At 41.8% G+C, this 20,144-nt stretch overlaps 1 protein-coding gene across 2 annotated transcripts in view; it reads left to right on the top strand.

Moving 5' to 3' along the window:
• Window positions 1-20,144, top strand: part of MYO5B (myosin VB) — a 424,200-nt gene that overhangs the window by 221,159 nt on the left and 182,897 nt on the right. For both annotated transcript variants that reach the window (XM_089681603.1, XM_089681604.1), the window contains exon 6: window positions 6,352-6,495. In XM_089681603.1, the coding sequence (XP_089537729.1) occupies window positions 6,352-6,495 (144 nt within the window). The remainder of the gene's footprint in view (window positions 1-6,351; window positions 6,496-20,144) is intronic.

Raw genomic sequence — 20,144 nt, forward strand, 5'->3', positions numbered from 1 at the left:
GCAGGGACCGGGGAGAGCGGATATAGTGAATGCGGGGTCCGGGGAGAGCGGATATAGTGAATGCGGGGTCCGGGGAGACCAGATATAGTGAATGCGGGGTCCGGGGAGAGCGGATATAGTGAATGCAGGGTCCGGGGAGAGCGGATATAGTGAATGCAGAGTCCAGATATAGTGAATGCAGGGTCCGGGGAGAGCGGATATAGTGAATGCAGAGTCCAGATATAGTGAATGCAGGGTCCGGGGAGAGCGGATATAGTGAATGCAGGTTCCTGGGTTTAGTAACACTTTAACTGTTTCAGAGCATGACAAACCAGACACTTTATATATTTCATTTTTTAATATTCAAAGCAAGCTCATCCATCCATCCATCCATCCATGTCTCCCTGCTGTATTCTTTTGAAAAAACACTTTGTAAAAATTAAATTAACTGGAATGCATAAAAACGCACTGGGACACATCATAAACGCACTGGAATGCGCCAAAAATGCGCGGAATGCATCTGGACTGCATTTCTATAGTGTGAACTGGCTCTAAATCTGTATCAATCATTTAAATGCCATGGAAGTCCCTGTTCAAGCATTTCCTATTATAGGGTGACATTGCACTGTCCCTGTGCCACAGTTATTTTCCTGCATTTTCACCGTCATACACTCTCCGATGGAGACCTCAAGCGGCCATGTCCAAACATATTGCAGGGCTATGTTCCACATCCGACCTGAGAATTGCCATGCAGCCATCACTGGAGTGCATGTAAACAGGAAGTAGCTGCAAAAGCTGCCCCAAACTACCTCACCGACCTGATACCCAAATACCATCCTACCCGTCATCTTCGCTCCTCACAGGACCTCCTACTTTCTAGCTCTCTGGTCTCCTCCTCCCACGCCTGACTGCAGGACTTCTCTAGGACTTCCCCCATCCTCTGGAACTCACTACCCCAATCCATCAGACTGTCACCTACCCTCCTCACCTTTAGGCACACCCTGAAAACCCATCTCTTCAGGGAAACCTACCCCACCCTCACCTAACAGTCGATCTCCACTCCTCCTACCACTCCATCCCCCACAGCCACTTCCTTCTGTACCTCTATCCCCTCCCTCCTAGATTGTAAACTCGAAAGAGCAGGGCCCTCCAACCCCTCGTGTATTGTATTGTTACTATATTGTCTCATGTACTGTCCCCCACTATAATGTACAGCGCTGCGCAAACCTTCTGGCGCTATATAAATACTGTATAATAATAATAAAAAAAGCTGCAGCAGCACTGAGATGCAACAAAGGACAAAAATGGTGAAAACAAATATGTTTTTTTTAAATGGCAATTATCTATAATACATAGTGCTTTAGCAAACTGATTGGCATATATTCTAACCCCCACCAATGTATTTCTTTTTTAGGGTAGAGGGTCCTGGAGCCATTGTCACCATAAATTGACCCAAATAATGAGGGAAATGTAAATCTTTCTTAGGTTACCCTGCAGATTTATGATAACTCAAGACTAAATGTTCACATTTTTTGATAGGTCATGACTAGTTCTCATTGATTATCTTAAAAAAAGAAAAGGTAAAAGAGTATCCACATAAAAATTGAAAATGCAGTAGAAAAGTTTGAGCTAAAATTTGATCAGCAACATGAAGCATAAACTTTTCACTTTTCTTATTTATTTATTTCAGGTACTTATATAGCGCCGTCAATGTACACAGCACTTTACATATATATTGTACATTCACATCAGTCCCTAACCCTCAAGGGGTGTACAATCTAAGGTCCCTAACTCACATTCATACATACACATACTAGGGACAATTTAGGCAGGAGCCAATTAACCTACCAGCATGTCTTCATAGTGTGGGAGGAAACCAGAGTACCTGGAGGAAACGCACGCAGGCACAGGGAGAACATGCAAACTCCAGGTGATGCTGTTGTTGGGATTCGAACCAATGACCCTAGTACTGCCAGGCAGAAATGCTAATCATTTAGCCACTGTGCTTCCCACACTTTTAAAGAACATATTTTATGCATTTAAAAAAAAATGTCACTCTGAGATGACGGCTTACCTGCGAAGTGGCTCTGAATGGGTTATCTGTTACTTCCCCCTCTTTTAGATTAGAATAGGGAAGTAAATGATGGGTAACAATGACACCAATGATAAGAGAGTTAAGCAAACTTATACTTAGGCTGATGAACTCACATTTAGGAGCTTTTCTGTGTTTTTTTCAGCAGCCCCTGAACTCTCCCTAATGTTTTCCTATGTACACGTCTTCGTTTACAGTCGTTTACAGGCAGTTGAGTTTACAGCAGGGGCGGACTGACAACTCATGGGGCCCCCGGGCAATAGGGAATCATGGGGCCCCTGTGTCCTTGCCCAAACTCAAAAAAGCCTATGAAAAAGGTACAAGGGGCATCTCATGGGGCCCCCTACTGACCCCAGGCCCTCGGGCAGTGCCCGAGTTTCCAAATGGTCAGTCCGCCCCTGGTTTACAGTCGCTTTTTTGAACGCACCAAACTTGCGTTCAGGAGTAGATTTTATCAGCGTTTCAAACGCCAAACGCTTGTAAACTCGGCTAACCGCGTTTATAAGCGTTTGCGTTTGGAAAGTTTTTTGAACTCTTCCATTTCCAGATGCTGTCCAGAGCCTTTTTTATCATGAAAAATGCATGCAAAGCGTTTTCCCGGTACTCAAATGGACCCGGTACACCATACTTTGAGGTTGCGCATGATAGAAAATATGTCAGACACTGCTGCAATAATTTCTGCACAGAAATGAGCCGGAACATCCAAACACCAGAAAAAAAAGACACAAACTTAACACATACTGCTCTCTCTGCTTCTACTCTCTTTATTTCTCTCAAAATGTCTGAAATAGTTAATGTCTTGCTGTTTTTCAGTGCATTCTGGGCATTTGGGAAGGTCTCCTGAGGTTATCTTTAAAAAACGCTTCCAAACGCAAACGCTCATAAACACGGTATTTTTTTATTTAATAGGCTCCTCTGCTAATCACACTTTGTGTCGGGATCTGGATCTGAACCTGGAGCCACTGCAGGGTCTGGCTGTGTCTCTTCTCGTTGTACCACCAGAGATAGCTCCCTGCCTGATTCCTTGGACAAGCTTGCTTTGTGCCTTGTTTTTGGAGAACCTTGCACCCTTTTCTTCTCCCATGAACTTCCTGATTTAAGCCAAGCCTCAGCACTTCTTGTTTGCCAGATTATTGTGCTCTCTCCAGCCAATATCTTGCTCTAGTCTCTCCTGCTGCTGTCCGTATCTCTGCTACCACTTGTTACTGACCTTTGGCTGGTTCCTCGACTACGCTTCCACTTGATCCCAACCTGCAACCATTTGTTACCAGCCTTGGTCATGTTTACTGGCTACGCTTCCCCACCTGCTACATGTGCCACAAGATCCCAGCTTGCTTACCTCCTGGTGAGGCGATCCTGAGCATACAGCAAAACCCATCTCCACCATCAGGAGCTCTGGTGAAGACCGGTTAATGCTTGGACCACACACCTTGAGAGAGCCCACATTGTCCAGCATGGTGACCTGCTCCTGTCCTCGGTATCCTCCCATTCACGGCAGTACTCCTGGTCCTGCGTTGTACAGGAAGATGATGGATAGCTGCGACTAGCCAGGCAGCGATGGAATGAGGCCTTGGGAAATTGGTCACACAAAGAGAAGGAAGTCTGCATGCCATAGACCAGGGGTCTCCAAACTTTCTACACAAATCGTTAGTATCTTTGGAAGGACACCCATTCTTGGTGTCAGTGGGAGTCATGGGGGGGGCCCAAAGGCCGCAGTTTGGAGACCATTATTTATTTATTATTTCAGGTACTTATATAGTGCCATCAATTTACGCAGCGCTTTACATATACATTGTACATTCACATCAGTCCCTAACCCTCAAGGAGCGTACAATATAAGGTCCCTAACTCACATTCACATACTAGGGCCAATTTGGATGGGAGCCAATTAACTTACCAGCATGGAGTATGCGAGGAAACCGGAGTACCCAGAGGAAACCCACGCAGCTGCAGGGGAGAACATGCAAACTCCAGGCAGGTGGTGCTGTGGTTGGTGCTGTGGTTGGAATTCGAACCGACGACCCTAGTCTAAGCATTTGTATTTCTATTGAGCCAGCCTTGTAATCAGGCACTCCAGCCGTACTGCACCACCAGGCCTTGTACACCTATTGCAGAGTTCCCTGTGGTTAAAGAGTATTTCTAGGCAAAATCAAAAAAACATTTGGTACATATCTGCAATACTGTACATGCACATTTCCCCATTCCTTATCCCTTTAAAAACTCTCTACGTACAGTGTAATACCCATTGAACTGCCAGAAATCCAATGAGCGTGTAGCTCCCTCTTTGGGCTGACAGCACAGTGCTTTTGCTGAACTAAAATTCCAAGCAGTGTTGTTTGCCATGCCTGCTGGACTACAGAACTCTGCCTATCTACCCTGTCTCTCTGTCCCTCTCCATTTGCATACTTTGATTTCTTTTCCAGCAAAGCAATACTTCTGTCTGCCCACACATTGAATGTTGGGAAAGGACTCTTGGAAGATATAGTTCTGGGGGCATATCAATATGAGCTGAATTTTTTCCCCCCAACAAAACAATGTTACTGCATGCCCATGCCCAGAATGGTCTCTTGGGAGATCTAGTTCTGGGAAGGAGTGTCTACAACAATAGGAACTGGAATAGCTCCAAGCATCTGCCCCTGCAAGCATTTTACAAGCCTGGCAATGATATCACAGGGAGTATTAAAAGATGATTCCAGCTACAGGACCAAAATAAAAGAAAAATGAATTTTACATGAGTATAGGGAGGTTTGAAATTAAATTTGGGTAATTCCTGGACATGCGCTTTGAGCAATATGTTCTGAATTGGAACCCACCCCAGCCTGTGATTGGACAGCGAAGGAGTAGAAGCACATGAGATCATCCCTGTGCTTTCCGCCTTCCGTACATGTGATCATTTGTGTAATAGAGCACCGATGGGTTCACAATAGTGCTTTGCCCTTTCCCAGTCTGAGTTCTGCTGTGCTGGGTATTGTTAGAGGACATCAAGACATACAATGGATATAAAAAGTCTACACACCCCTGTTAAAATGTCAGGTTTCTGTGATGTAAAAAATAAATCATTTCAGAACTTTTTCCACCTTTAATGTGACCTATAAACTGTACAAAACAAAAACTGAAATCTTTCAGGTGGAGGGAAGTAAAAATAAAAAACTAAAATAATATGGTTGCATAAGTGTGCACACCCTTAAACTAATCCTTTGTTGAAGCCCCTTTTGACGTGATTCCAGCACTCAGTCTTCTTGGGGAGGAGTCTATCAGCATGGCACATCGTGACTTGGCAGTATTTGCCGACTCTTCCTTGCAAAACACTCCAAATCTGCCAGATTGTGAGGACATCTCCTGTGCTCAGCCCTCTTCAGCCCCACAGATTTTCCATCGGACTCAGGTCTGGGCTCTGGCTGGGCCATTCCAAAACTTTCATCTTCTGGTGAAGCCATTCCTATGTTGATTTGGATGTATGTTTTGGGTCGTTGTCATGCTGAAAGATGAAGTTCCTCTTCATGTTCAGCTTTCTAGCAGAATCCTGAAGGTTTTGTGCCAATATTGACTAGTATTTGGAACTGTTCATAATTCCCTCTACCTTGACTAAGGCCCCAGTTCCAGCTGAAGAAAAACAGCCCCAAAGCATGATGCTGACACCACCATGCTTCACGGTGGGTATGGTGTTCTTTTGGTGATGTGCAGTGTTGTTTTTGATGCTTTGAAAGCTCTCTGCAGACCATGGCTTTTGCTGTAGGATGCGACTAAGAAAATGTCAGGAAAGACCTACAAGAACAGCTGAACTTTATTTGGGGTTAATCAGAGGCACTTTAAATGATAGCAGGTATATACTGTCTCCTATTAAACATGATTTTGAATGCGATTGCTTAATTCTGAACACAGCTACAACCCCAGTTATAAGAGGGTGTGCACACTTATGCAACCACATTATTTAAGGTTTTTTATGTTTTGTCCCCGTCCCCCCCCCCCCCCCCCCCCCCCGCAAAAAAAAAAAAAAAAAAAAATTTCAGTTTGTTTTTCAATTAAGTTGTACAGATTATATGTCACATTAATGGTGGAAAAAGTTCTGAAATTAATTATCTTTGTCTAAATTTTTTAACATCACAGAACGCTGACATGTTAACTGGGGTGTGTAGACTTTTTATATCCACTGTATTTAGGTACTTAGTCTATGTAAAAATACATTCAATGGTTTTTTCAATTGGTAGATAACTGGAATAACAGTGATTTGTATATCTATTTGGATATAAGCATCTAACTCCCAGTATTTGCTCCCCTAGGCCATCGGTAATGCCAAAACAACACGAAATGATAACAGCAGTCGTTTTGGAAAGTACATTCAGATTGGATTTGACAAAAGATATCACATCATTGGTGCCAATATGAGGACATACTTGCTGGAAAAGTCACGTGTGGTGTTTCAGGTCTGTAACGTAGGCTTCATATGTTAAACAATAAAACGTTTTTCTTTGTAAAGAGATTTGTTTTCTACCATTTACAACTTAGGCCTGGTTCACACCTATGCATTTTTTAGTGCGTTTTAAGTTTTGCAGTGCCTTTACCATGGTTTCTTATGGGTCACATTCACATCTGTGCATTTTCTGGAGAAGGTCAGGGACTTTGCTTCCCGCAGCAGGTTGCTTCTTTGGTTTCATAGCTGTGTTTTTGCTGGTTTCTCTCGCGAGACAACAGACATCTCCCAAAAACGCAAAACGCATTAAAAAAAGTCGAAAATGCATCAACATCAACCTGCATAGGTATGAACCAGGCCTTACGTCAGATGGTTGTGCTGTAATGCTGTACATTGTATGTCTTATACTGGTCCTGGCCTGTGTTGGATGCTGTATTCTCTACAGAGTTCCACTATGTTCTCTAATATATAACCCACCCCCCTGTACTCTATCCAGTGTGCTGTACATTATATAACCCACCCCACCACGCTCTGTCCACTGTGCTATACATTATATAACCCTCAACACTCCACTATGTACACTGTGTAGTCTGCAGTATACATCACACTTCTTTTGTCTGCAAGTTCTGCCATACATGAGGTTGTCAGCATGCTGTGCTGGATGCTATATTCTCCACATAGATCCACTCTGTCCACTGTGTTGTACTTTATATAACCTACAACACTCCACTCTGTATACTGTGCTGTATATTATATAACCTACAACACTCCACTATGTATACTGTGCTGTACATTATATAACCTACAACACTCCACTATGTATACTATGCTGTACGTTATATAACCTACAACACTCCACTATGTATACTGTGCTGTATATTATATAACCTACAACACTCCACTATGTATACTGTGCTGTACATTATATAACCTACAACACTCCACTATGTATACTGTGCTGTACATTATATAACCTACAACACTCCACTATGTATACTGCGCTGTACATTATATAACCTACAACACTCCACTATGTATACTGCACTGTACATTATATAACCTACAACACTCCACTATGTATACTGCGCTGTACATTATATAACCAACAATACTCCACTATGTATACTGTGCTGTACATTGTATAACCTACAACACTCCACTATGTATACTGTGCTGTACATTGTATAACCTACAACTCTCCACTATATACTGTATACTGTGCTTTACATTACATAACCTACAACACTCCACTATGTATACTGTACATTATATAACCTACAACACTCCACTATGTATACTGTGCTGTCTGCTGTGAACATCACACCTTTATTGTCAGCATGCTGTGCTGTACATTAGATGTTATCCATTGCTCCTCTCTGTACAATTTGTTGTATGCTCTATTTTCTGCATTGCACCACTCTGTACACTGTGTTGCAAGTTATATGTCCCATAACACTCCACTGTGCTGTCTGCTGTATACTTTACACCTCTCTTGCCTGCTTGGAGATATTCCACATTGTTCTTTGTACCCTTTATTCTGTGCTATATTTTCCATAGTGCCCCACTCTCTACATTGTGTTGTATGTGATATGATTCTCTCTGTTCACTGTGATGTCTACTGTGTAATTCATACCTTTCCTATCAACTTATTGATTATATTTTGTCCTAATAATCCCCTCAGTAGACTTTGCTGTTTTTGTTTTATTTTCCATGAGTTTATTCTTTGCTGAGCATATACAGTATAACCATATACTCCATACTTCTCCACTCTGTACACAATGCCATCTGTTATGTATTCCACACTGCCCACTCTGCTGCACCTTATATACCCCTCACCTTTTCCACACTCATGCTGTGGTTTACCATTATATTCCTCCTAGTGTTTCTACATATACACCCTGTAGACTATAAACTCCACAGTGACCCACTTGGTAAGCTGTGCTGTATTTTACATATTCTGTATCAATCTATTTTCTCTACTTTTAGTAACATATACATTTCACACCTCTGCACTCTGAATACTGTGCTGCATGTTATAGACTGTTTGTTTTGTATTCTTAATTGTAATAGTAATGGAGAGTTTTCTTTTGTTACCATAAACAGAGAATAATAAGCGAGCGCTTTAAATGTATAAGCAGCTAAGGCACACAGGATAACCAAAATAATCCTCACATGAATATAAAATAAAAGTGCAGCGCTAGGAGAATATATAAATGTGTCACAATAAATAAAAGTGATCAAAAAAAGTCCCAACAACGGTGACCTAGGGTAACAATGCACACTAACCAGAAATGCACATTATAAGTGCAATGTAGCCAGGATGGAGTTCATAGAGTAGTCATCAGCATGAAAAGGGTAGATGTATTTCCTTAGTCAGTGAAGGTCCTCACGATGGTACAGAGCTGGGCAGAAGAAATCCACTAGATGATAGGAAACGATCACTGCTCCACCAAAAGAGCACTATTCCTCTACTGTGCAAGGACGATATCTGGGAGAAAAGGTACTCCCTTATTATCGGTAGTTAGTTCATCATTTCTCTGAAGGCACTTAGGATTTTCAGCAAGTAGTCCATGCAGTAGGCTCTCACATATCTTCAACAAGTCCCAGACTGGTGGGTGAACCCTCTCTAGGAGATGCACTCTTAGAGAGGGTTCACCCACCAGTCTGTGATTGGACAGCGAAGGAGTAGAAGCACATGAGATCATCCCTGTGCTTTCCGCCTTCCGTACATGTGATCATTTGTGTAATAGAGCACCGATGGGTTCACAATAGTGCTTTGCCCTTTCCCAGTCTGAGTTCTGCTGTGCTGGGTATTGTTAGAGGACATCAAGACATACAATGGATATAAAAAGTCTACACACCCCTGTTAAAATGTCAGGTTTCTGTGATGTAAAAAATAAATCATTTCAGAACTTTTTCCACCTTTAATGTGACCTATAAACTGTACAACTCAGTTGAACAAAAACTGAAATCTTTTAGGTGGAGGGAAGTAAAAATAAAAAACTAAAATAATATGGTTGCATAAGTGTGCACACCCTTAAACTAATCCTTTGTTGAAGCCCCTTTTGACGTGATTCCAGCACTCAGTCTTCTTGGGGAGGAGTCTATCAGCATGGCACATCGTGACTTGGCAGTATTTGCCGACTCTTCCTTGCAAAACACTCCAAATCTGCCAGATTGTGAGGACATCTCCTGTGCTCAGCCCTCTTCAGCCCCACAGATTTTCCATCGGACTCAGGTCTGGGCTCTGGCTGGGCCATTCCAAAACTTTCATCTTCTGGTGAAGCCATTCCTATGTTGATTTGGATGTATGTTTTGGGTCATTGTCATGCTGAAAGATGAAGTTCCTCTTCATGTTCAGCTTTCTAGCAGAATCCTGAAGGTTTTGTGCCCACCAGTCTGGGACTTGTTGAAGATATGTGAGAGCCTACTGCATGGACTACTTGCTGAAAATCCTAAGTGCCTTCAGAGAAATGATGAACTAACTACCGATAATAAGGGAGTACCTTTTCTCCCAGATATCGTCCTTGCACAGTAGAGGAATAGTGCTCTTTTGGTGGAGCAGTGATCGTTTCCTATCATCTAGTGGATTTCTTCTGCCCAGCTCTGTACCATCGTGAGGACCTTCACTGACTAAGGAAATACATCTACCCTTTTCATGCTGATGACTACTCTATGAACTCCATCCTGGCTACATTGCACTTATAATGTGCATTTCTGGTTAGTGTGCATTGTTACCCTAGGTCACCGTTGTTGGGACTTTTTTTGATCACTTTTATTTATTGTGACATATTTATATATTCTCCTAGCGCTGCACTTTTATTTTATTTTCTTTTGTTACCGCCCGAGTTTGCTTGGGACTTTGTAATTTCACCAAATTAAAGGGCTGAGAGCACTTTTGTTAGTATATGTTATTTACCGAATATGTCCACTTTATACTTTCCTGCTGTAGCTATAAACTTTAGAAAAGAAGGAATTGTACCTGGCCAGGGGAAGCAGAACGTGGCAACATTTTTATTTGGCAGCATGCAGTGAGAGCTGTGAAAATGTGGAATAAACTCCCTCAAGAGTTGGTTGTGGCCAGCTCAGTGGATTGCTTTAAAAAAGTCCTGGATTGTTTCTTAGATACACAGAATATAACTGGATATAACATTTATAGGTAAAGTTGATCCAGGGAATAACCGATTGCCTCTCGGGGGATCAGGAAGGAATTTTTTCCCTGCAGGAGCAAATTGGATCATGCTTTGCTGGGTTTTTTTGCCTTCCTCTGGATCAACTGTCGGTACAGGATTATAACTTTTTTTTTTCTATGGTTGAACTGGATGGACTTTTGTCTTTTTTTCAGCCAGACTAACTATGTAACTATGTACAATAGGACAATGGATAAATTCAAAGAAATGAAATAATAGGGAATTGGCTCTTGTTATGCTGTAGTTCAGGGTCGGCAACCCGTTGATCGTGATCTACCTGTTGATCGTGGCCATCTGACAGCTAGCAAATGTACAATCCAAACACACATGTTCCTGCGTTAAAAATGGCCGTGTGTATAAGTGGGAGGTGCAGCGATCATCGGCTGGAACAGAACAGAACACATGCCTGATGAAGGGGTCCTGTGAGACGCCGAAACGCTGCCTCGCTGTAACTATGTGATGGTTTATTAAAACTTTTGGACCCATATTGGTGATCCTCGGTGTGCTGGTGACATTCTCCCCATCTGACAGGTAGATCGCGACCCGTCATGCCCAATGTCCACTATTTTTCACTCAGTCATCACAAGACTGAGATTGAGCTCTGCAGTCACTTTTGCAGCAGTTGTTTTCCTATTCTGGGTCACAATCCTGCACAATGTTTTTTGTCTCTTTCAGTCAGTTGGACATGTTGACTGCATTTCTGCTCACCAGACGATGTTTTCCCGGAAACTGTATATTCAGTCATTACCTTTGATCCTGTACCTGGCGACACGGCAAATAAATTTGCAACTTCAGTCACAGAGGCACCAGCTAAGCAGCACCAACAATTTGCCCTCTTTGAAGCTCCGTAAGCTCTGACATATCTCCATGTAACTAGCAGCGCACGCAGCGAATGACGAGAGTGAGGCTTCCCACCTGTTAGCTAGGTGTCTCATCACACAGCTGAGGCAAAAGAATGTTACATCACTTCCGTTTTTAAAGCGAAACGTCGTCACTTTCACACCTGCAAATCATGTCATGTTTCCATTTTTTGTCTAACCCGTTTTTGATGCGATGTCTACACGTGTGGGAAATAGTATGTGTGACACTTCTGATTTTAGAAGTGTCTTATTATTGTTTGTTTCTATGTTGTATTTTTGGCCAGATGAAAGCTCCAGTTTGTTAGATGTAATGTACAGACCACAACAATCTGTAGAAGGGGGCAAGAGCAGCAGAGGATGGGGGCCACAGGAAGCCCGGGCCAAGGGATAGGCAGAATAGGCAATCAGCTTGGGTGCTTCAACAGGAGGGAGTGCAAGTGGATAGGTCCTGCAACCTATGCTGCTTCAGTTGTTCACAGCTCATGGGGAGGACTTTTTGGACTTTACCACTTTCCTCCATTGGAGAGATTTTCTCTCACTTCCTGTCCTGGAGACAAGGCTTTCACTGGACAGGAAGTGCGGGAAACTCTCCAACAGCAACACAGAATGAAAAATGCTTTTTATTAGTAGTGTAAGTGAAAGCTTGAACCCTGTGCTTGCTCTTTGATGCTCTGTACCTTTTGCCTATTCTTCCTCATTTCCTGTCTGGTGAAACCGTTGTCACTGGGGGACAGTGTGTGGTTGAGGGCAAATCTCAGATAGCAATAAAAAACCCAACGGAGGGGTTCTAACCCCCCTCCACACTCTATCCAATACTAAAAAATGTTTTTGGCATCCATTTGAACTGTATTTGTTCTCTGCTGCTCCAGTGATGAGATGAGCAGACGGGATTCAGGCTGAGCAGAGACGTATCAAGATTGAAGCTGGTTCCCCAGCGGAGGACAGGTCTTCCATCACTTCCAGCCTCCGCCGCAAGACAGATGAGCCTCTTCACTTCTAGCTTTATTTTGTCTTTATATATAAAACTCGTGTTATGAGCGAGGCCTCTGACAGATAAAGCTCATTATTTCAAATGAAAATTAGGGGCACGTTAACCAGTTGCAGACCCTCCATCTGCAATGTGCTGTGGACGGGCGGCCTGGACATGCACAACGCCGTACTTATACCCATATGGAAGAAAAATATAGTTTAAAAATATTCTTCCTAAATATATTGCCATATATTGGAAATACTACAATTTTGGCCGTATTCAATATATTTCAAAATATATTTCAATAAATATATATATATATATATATATATATATATATATATATATATATACTGCATGTTGAAATGCGTTTTTAGTACAAAATATATGAAAAATATTTTAAAAAATTAATTTCAAATATACGGTACAGTATGTCTTTAAAACTACAAATCTACATTTTTGGAATGCATTTACAAATATATGTAAAAATACATGTTAAAATGACTTTTTTATATGTTAAAAAAAATCTGAATAATATATTTAAAAAAATATATTTTTAAAAAAAGATTTGTATATTTAAAGACATACAGTATATTTGAAACGTATTTTTAAAAATATTTCTCATATATTTTGTAATAAACATGCATTTCAACATGCAGGATATATATATATATATATATATATATATATATATATATACAGTCATGGCCGAAATTGTTGGCACCCTTGATATTTCTCCAGGAAATCATGTATTTCTCACGAAACGTATTGCATTAACACATGTTTTGCTATACACATGTTTATTCCCTTTGTGTGTATTGGGACAAAACAAAAAAAGGGAGGAAAGAAAGCAAATTCGACATAATGTCACACAAACCTCCAAAAATGGGCTGGACAAAAGTATTGGCACCCTTTCACAACTGCGGATAAATAAGAATGTTACAAGCATGTGATGCTCCTGTAAACTCACCTGGGGCAAGTAACAGGTGTGGGCAATATAGAAATCACACCTGAAAGCAGATAAAAAGGAGAGACGTTCACTTAACCTTTGCATTGTGTGTCTGTCTGTGCCACACTAAGCATGGACAACAGAAAGAGGAGACGAGAACTGTCTGAGGACCTGAGAACCAAAATTGTGGCAAAATATCAACAATCTCAAGGTTACAAGTCCATCTCCAGAGAACTAGATTTGCCTTTGTCCACAGTGCGCAACATTATCAAGAAGTTTGCAACCCATGGCACTGTAGCTAATCTCCCTGGTCGTGGACGGATGAGGAAAATTGATGAAAGATTGCAACGCAGAATAGTCCGGATGGTGGATAAGCAGCCCCAAACATGTTCCAAAGACATTCAAGCTGTCCTGCAGGCTCAGGGAGCATCAGTGTCAGCGCGAACTATCCGTCGACATTTAAATGAAATGAAACGCTATGGCAGGAGACCCAGGAGGACCCCACTGCTGACACAGAGACATAAAAAAGCAAGACTACAGTTTGCCAAAATGTACTTGAGTAAGCCAAAAGCCTTCTGGGAAAACGTCTTGTGGACAGATGAGACCAAGATAGAGCTTTTCGGTAAAGCACATCATTCTACTGTTTACCGAAAACGGAATGAGGCCTACAAAGAACAAAACACAGTACCTACGGTAAAATATGGTGGAGGTTCAATGATGTTTTGGGGTTGTTTTGCTGCCTCTGGCACTGGGTGCCTTGACTGTGTGCAAGGCATCATGAAATCTGAGGATTACCAAAGGATTTTGGGTCGCACTGTAGGGCCCAGTGTCAGAAAGCTGGGTTTGCGTCCAAGATCCTGGGTCTTCCAGCAGGACAATGACCCCAAACATACGTCAAAAAGCACTCAGAAATGGATGGCAAAGAAGCGCTGGAGAGTTCTGAAGTGGCCAGCAATGAGCCCAGATCTAAATCCCATTGAACACCTGTGGAGAGATCTTAAAATTGCTGTTGGGAAAAGGTGTCCTTCCAATAAGAGAGACCTGGAGCTGTTTGCAAAGGAAGAGTGGTCCAAAATTCCGGGTGAGAGGTGTCAGAAGCTTATTGATGGTTATAGGAAGCGACTGATTTCAGTTATGTTTTCCAAAGGGTGTGCAACCAAATATTAAGTTAAGGGTGCCAATACTTTTGTCCAGCCCATTTTTGGGGTTTTGTGTGACATTATGTCATATTTGCTTTTCTGCCTCTGTTTTATATTTGTTCCAATACATACAAAGGGAATAAACATGTGTATAGCAAAACATGTGTTAATGCAATACCTTTTTTGTGTGAAATACTTGATTTTCAGGAAAAATATCAAGGGTGCCAACAATTTCGGCCATGACTGTATATATATATATATATATATATATATATATATATACACACACATACACACACACACATATATATATATATACATACACACATATATATATATATATATATATATATATATATATATATATATACATATACATACAGTCAGGTCCATAAATATTGAGACATCGACACAATTCTAACATTTTTGGCTCTATACACCACCACAATGGATTTGAAATGAAACGAACAAGATGTGCTTTAACTGCAGACTGTCAGCTTTATTTGAGGGTATTTACATCCAAATTAGGTGAACGGTGTAGGAATTACAACAGTTTGCATATGTGTTTCTGCTTGTTAAGGGACTAAAAGTAATGGGACAATTGGCTTCTCAGCTGTTCCATGGCCAGGTGTGTGTTATTCCCTCATTATCCCAATTACAATGGGCAGATAAAAGGTCCAGAGTTCATTTCAAGTGTGCTATTTGCATTTGGAATCTGTTGCTGTCAACTCTCAAGATGAGATCCAAAGAGTTGTCACTATCAGTGAAGCAAGCCATCATTAGGCTGAAAAAACAAAACAAACCCATCAGAGAGATAGCAAAAACATTAGGCGTGGCCAAAACAACTGTTTGGAACATTCTTAAAAAGAAGGAACGCATCGGTGAGCTCAGCAACACCAAAAGACCTGGAAGACCACGGAAAACAACTGTGGTGGATGACCGAAGAATTCTTTCCCTGGTGAAGAAAACACCCTTCACAACAGTTGGCCAGATCAAGAACACTCTCCAGGAGGTAGGTGTATGTGTGTCAAAGTCAACAATCAAGAGAAGACTTCACCAGAGTGAATACAGAGGGTTCACCACAAGATGTAAACCATTGGTGAGCCTCAAAAACAGGAAGGCCAGATTAGAGTTTGCCAAACGGCATCTAAGAAAAGCCTTCACAGTTCTGGAACAACATCCTATGGACAGATGAGACCAAGATCAACTTGTACCAGAGTGAAGAGAAGAGTATGGAGAAGGAAAGGAACTGCTCATGATCCTAAGCATACCACCTCATCAGTGAAGCATGGTGGTGGTAGTGTCATGGCGTGGGCATGTATGGCTGCCAATGGAACTGGTTCTCTTGTATTTATTGATGATGTGACTGATGACAAAAGCAGCAGGATGAATTCTGAAGTGTTTCGGGAATATTATCTGCTCATATTCAGCCAAATGCTTCACAACTCATTGGACGCTTCACAGTGCAGATGGACAATGACCCAAAGCAGACTGCAAAAGCAACCAAAGAGTTTTTTAAGGGAAAGAAGTGGGAATGTTATGCAATGGCCAAGTCAATCACCTGACCTGAATCTGATTGAGCATGCATTTCACTTGCTGAAGACAAAACTGAAGGGAAAATGCCCCAAGAACAAGCAGGAACTGAAGACAGTTGCAGTAGAGGCCTAGCAGAGCATCACCAGGGATGAAACCCAGCGTCTGGTGATGTCTATGCGTTCCAAACTTCAGACTGTAATTGACTGCAAAAGATTTGCAACCAAGTATTAAAAGGTGAAAAGTCTGATTTATGATTATTATTCTGTCCCATTACTTTTGGTCCCTTAACAAGTGGGAGGCACATATGCAAACTGTGGTAATTCCTACACCGTTCACCTGATTTGGATGTAAATACCCTCAAATTAAAGCAGACAGTCTGCAGGTAAAGCACATCTTGTTCGTTTCATTTCAAATCCATTGTGGTGGTGTATAGAGCCAAAAATGTTAGAATTGTGTCGATGTCCCAATATTTATGGACCTGACTGTATATATATATATATATATATATATATACACACATGCACATATATATATATGTGTGTATATATATATATATATATATATATATGTGTGTGTGTGTGTGTGTGTGTGTGTGTGTGTGTGTGTGTGTATATATATATATATATATATATATATATATACACACACACACACATACATATACACACAGTTGTGCTCAAAAGTTTGCATCCCCTGGCAGAAATTTTTAAATTTTGGCATTGATATTGAAAATATGACTGATCATGCAAAAAAATGCTCTTTTATTGAAGGATGATGATGATATGAAGCCATTTATTATCAAATAGTTGTTTGGCTCCTTTTTAAATCCTAATGATAACAGATGTCACCCAAATGGCCGGGATCAAAAGTTTCCATCCCCTGGAATGTTTGGCCGTGGTACAGTCGTGGCTGCAATCTTTCTTGGTCTACCTGTACTACCTGTCCTTCAATAAAAGAACATGATCAGTCAATATCAATGCCAAAAGTTCACAATTTCTGCCAGGGGATGTAAACTTTTGAGAACAACTGTGTGTGTGTATATATATATATTGAATATGGCCAAAATTGTAGTATTTCAAATATATGGCAATATATTTGGGAAGAATATTTTTTAAATATATTTAAAATATATTTTTCTTCCATGTGGGTACGTCGCTGGCTTCTTCCGGGTACAGAGCCTACGTCCCCACCCTCCAACTCCCGCTGTGTACAAGTTTGTGTTGTGGTTTGGGGGGTGGGCGTTGTGACGAACGTGGTGCCCGACCCCTGCCCTTCTCACCGTGCTGTCACTTGTGTAACAATACCACTCTCAGCTGCACCCTGCACAAAGATTTTCCAGCTCGCGGGGCCATAATCTATGTGCCAGCAGCCTGAGAGCGATTGTCACTGGGTTAATTAATTACACAATTAACCCTTCAAACTCCAAACTGCCACCAGATTGCTTTGGAACTATCAACCCTTCACAATGTTAGCAAGGACAATTGTGAACAATAAACATCTGTAACACACACTGTCACCACAGACAGGTATATTCAGAGGATTATTATATACAGTAGTACTCTTCAAGAGACAGGGATTCTTTAGTCTGCATTAAAAGTCTTAGAGATAATTTTAAAACTTTTCAAAATAGGGTTTGTTAATGAAAATGTCAAATGTGCAATTAAAATATTTACAGAAAGGGATGTTACAAAGAAATAAAGAGAAAAATAATGCAACAGGGAAATAAAAGGAGTTAAGAAGGCAGAATACTTGCAAAGTCCTGGTTTAAGCAGAGTCCAATTGTTCAAGCAAAAGCATTGCTGTGGCTTTCTTGGTTGTTCCTTGGTTGATAGTAAAACGAGAGCTCCCCTACTAGATCCAGTCAGTCCCTTTTCTATTTCAAAGGGGTGTCGCCCAAGAACAACTGACCAATCATCCAGTTTAGGGGACGGGTGCTAGGAGGTCACCAAATTTATGACCAAGTCCCAACTCCAGTTTCATACTAATATTACAACTTCCTATATGAGCAGGTGGTATTCTAGCAACTGGCCGATTATTATTCAGAATTATATTTCAAACCCAGGGATACCAAACACAGCGTACCTTTGTCACCCAAGAGGGAAGAGACTGCTTTCTCCCCTTTTCTATGTGCTAACATAGTCATGTATGACCTTGATTTGTTCGGTGTGATATTCCCTATTCAAATATATATCTAATATTAATGTTCCCTTTTCTTGCTGAATTCTATGAATTGTATGTGAAATTGTTACATGTGGAATAGACGTTTTATGGCACGCTCTGCATTCCTAGAGCCTTAATGGCTTTACAGGTCATGTGTGACAGTTTGACTGAGTTATTATTGTTTTACGATAGGGCAGAGGAAAGTGTTTTCCATGGTTCCTGGAATAAGACATCCTGCCAAGACTAATTAGCTGTTTACAGCTCTGAACAGGTCAGGACGTCTATTTGTGTTCTTTTGAAGTTTGTTAAAAGTTACAGATACAAATTCCATAGTTTGAAAAGGGGGGGGGGGAGTAGGAACACAGCTCATGGGACCCTCACAAGGTGGATGTTGCATACAGCTTCCATGTCTCTATTGCGCACAATCGTTAAAGGCGGTTTTTATTACTCCCTCCCCAACCACTGGTGTAGCATCAGGGCTTGCAATGGTGACCCTACCCCATGCTCCAGGTGTCTCATGCGTCCTGCCTGTCACATTCGGTTTTACACTTGGAAAGATGGGGGCGGTGATGACGGCATAACAAGAACCAATCCTCTCCATTTTCCTCCTGCAACTGCTGTAAGCCGGCTTCTCCTCCTCTCCCACTCACTAGCATTAAGCGGCTGCAAATGTTCATTATGGTATTCAAAATAAAAAATGTGAAATTCTGAACCCATTCATTTCATTGTGGCCCGCTACCTGTTTCCAAATCGTTTAAGTGGCCCTCGCTCTTCAAAAGGTTGAGCACCCCTGGGCTAGATATTATATGTTCCTATTGAGGTGGTTCACACAGAGGCAATTCACAAGAATTGTGTTTTGAGTGCCATTTCAAAAAGGGTCCTGTGCAAGTTTGTAACGGTGCGTTCCAGACTCGCAAGTGAGAGTAAAGTGGCATGCAGAGATAAGTGTTCACATAGGATTGCTACTGACAGGAGTTTTCACATTGAAGTGAATGGAGGGTACTTTTGCATTGAAGTCAATTGAAAGCTTTTTTACATTGAAGTCTAAGGAAGGCGATTTTGCATTGAAGTGTACGAGAGGCGATTTTGCATTGAAATGTATGGGAGACGATTTTGCATTGTAGTCTGTGAGAGGCGATTTTGCGTTGACGGCTATGGGAGGTGTTTTTACATTGACGTCTATGGCAGGCAATTTTGCATTGAAGTCTATGGGAGGTGTTTTTGCATTGAAGTCTATGGCATGCGATTTTGCATTGAAGAAGAAAACGAGGGCGCCAGGTCAGGAGGAGTAAATTCAATGAAAGGTTAAACAGCAGACTTACATCTGGGATTCCTCTAGTCGGCATGTGGAGTGGAAGCACCAGCAGAGGAGCTTGGTGATGGTGCAATCAGGTGGATGGGACGGTGTTGGCCGTGGCACCATGCAGGAAGCCGTTCGTAACTCAGCAATGTGTGTTCAAAATTCCCGTCCCGGCAGGGTGGATGACAGGTGCCGTGACAGGTGGAAGCAGAGGAAAGGAAGTGCCAGAGTCGCCGAGTTATGAATGGCTCCCTGCATGGTCCCATGGCCTTCACCGTTCCATCCACCTGATTGCACCATCATTCCGCTCCTCTGCTGGTCCTTCCACTCCATATGCCAACTAGAGGGAACCCAGATGTAAGTCTTCTGTTTACCTTGTTCATTGAATTTACTCCTCCTGACATGGTGCCCTACTTTTCTTCTGCATATCTTTGGGGGATTCCCCACATCCTTGACGAGGAGCTGCCGGTCCCTTCCCAGGCGTTTGCCTTCCGTTCCATCCCTTCTTCCATCATCCACCCCAGGACACACCCACTGAGTTCACCTTGACACCTCTTT

Source organism: Staurois parvus, unplaced genomic scaffold, assembly GCF_062004578.1.
Source record: "Staurois parvus isolate SC_StPar_1 unplaced genomic scaffold, SC_StPar_1.0 ptg000272l, whole genome shotgun sequence".
NCBI lineage: Eukaryota > Metazoa > Chordata > Amphibia > Anura > Ranidae > Staurois > Staurois parvus.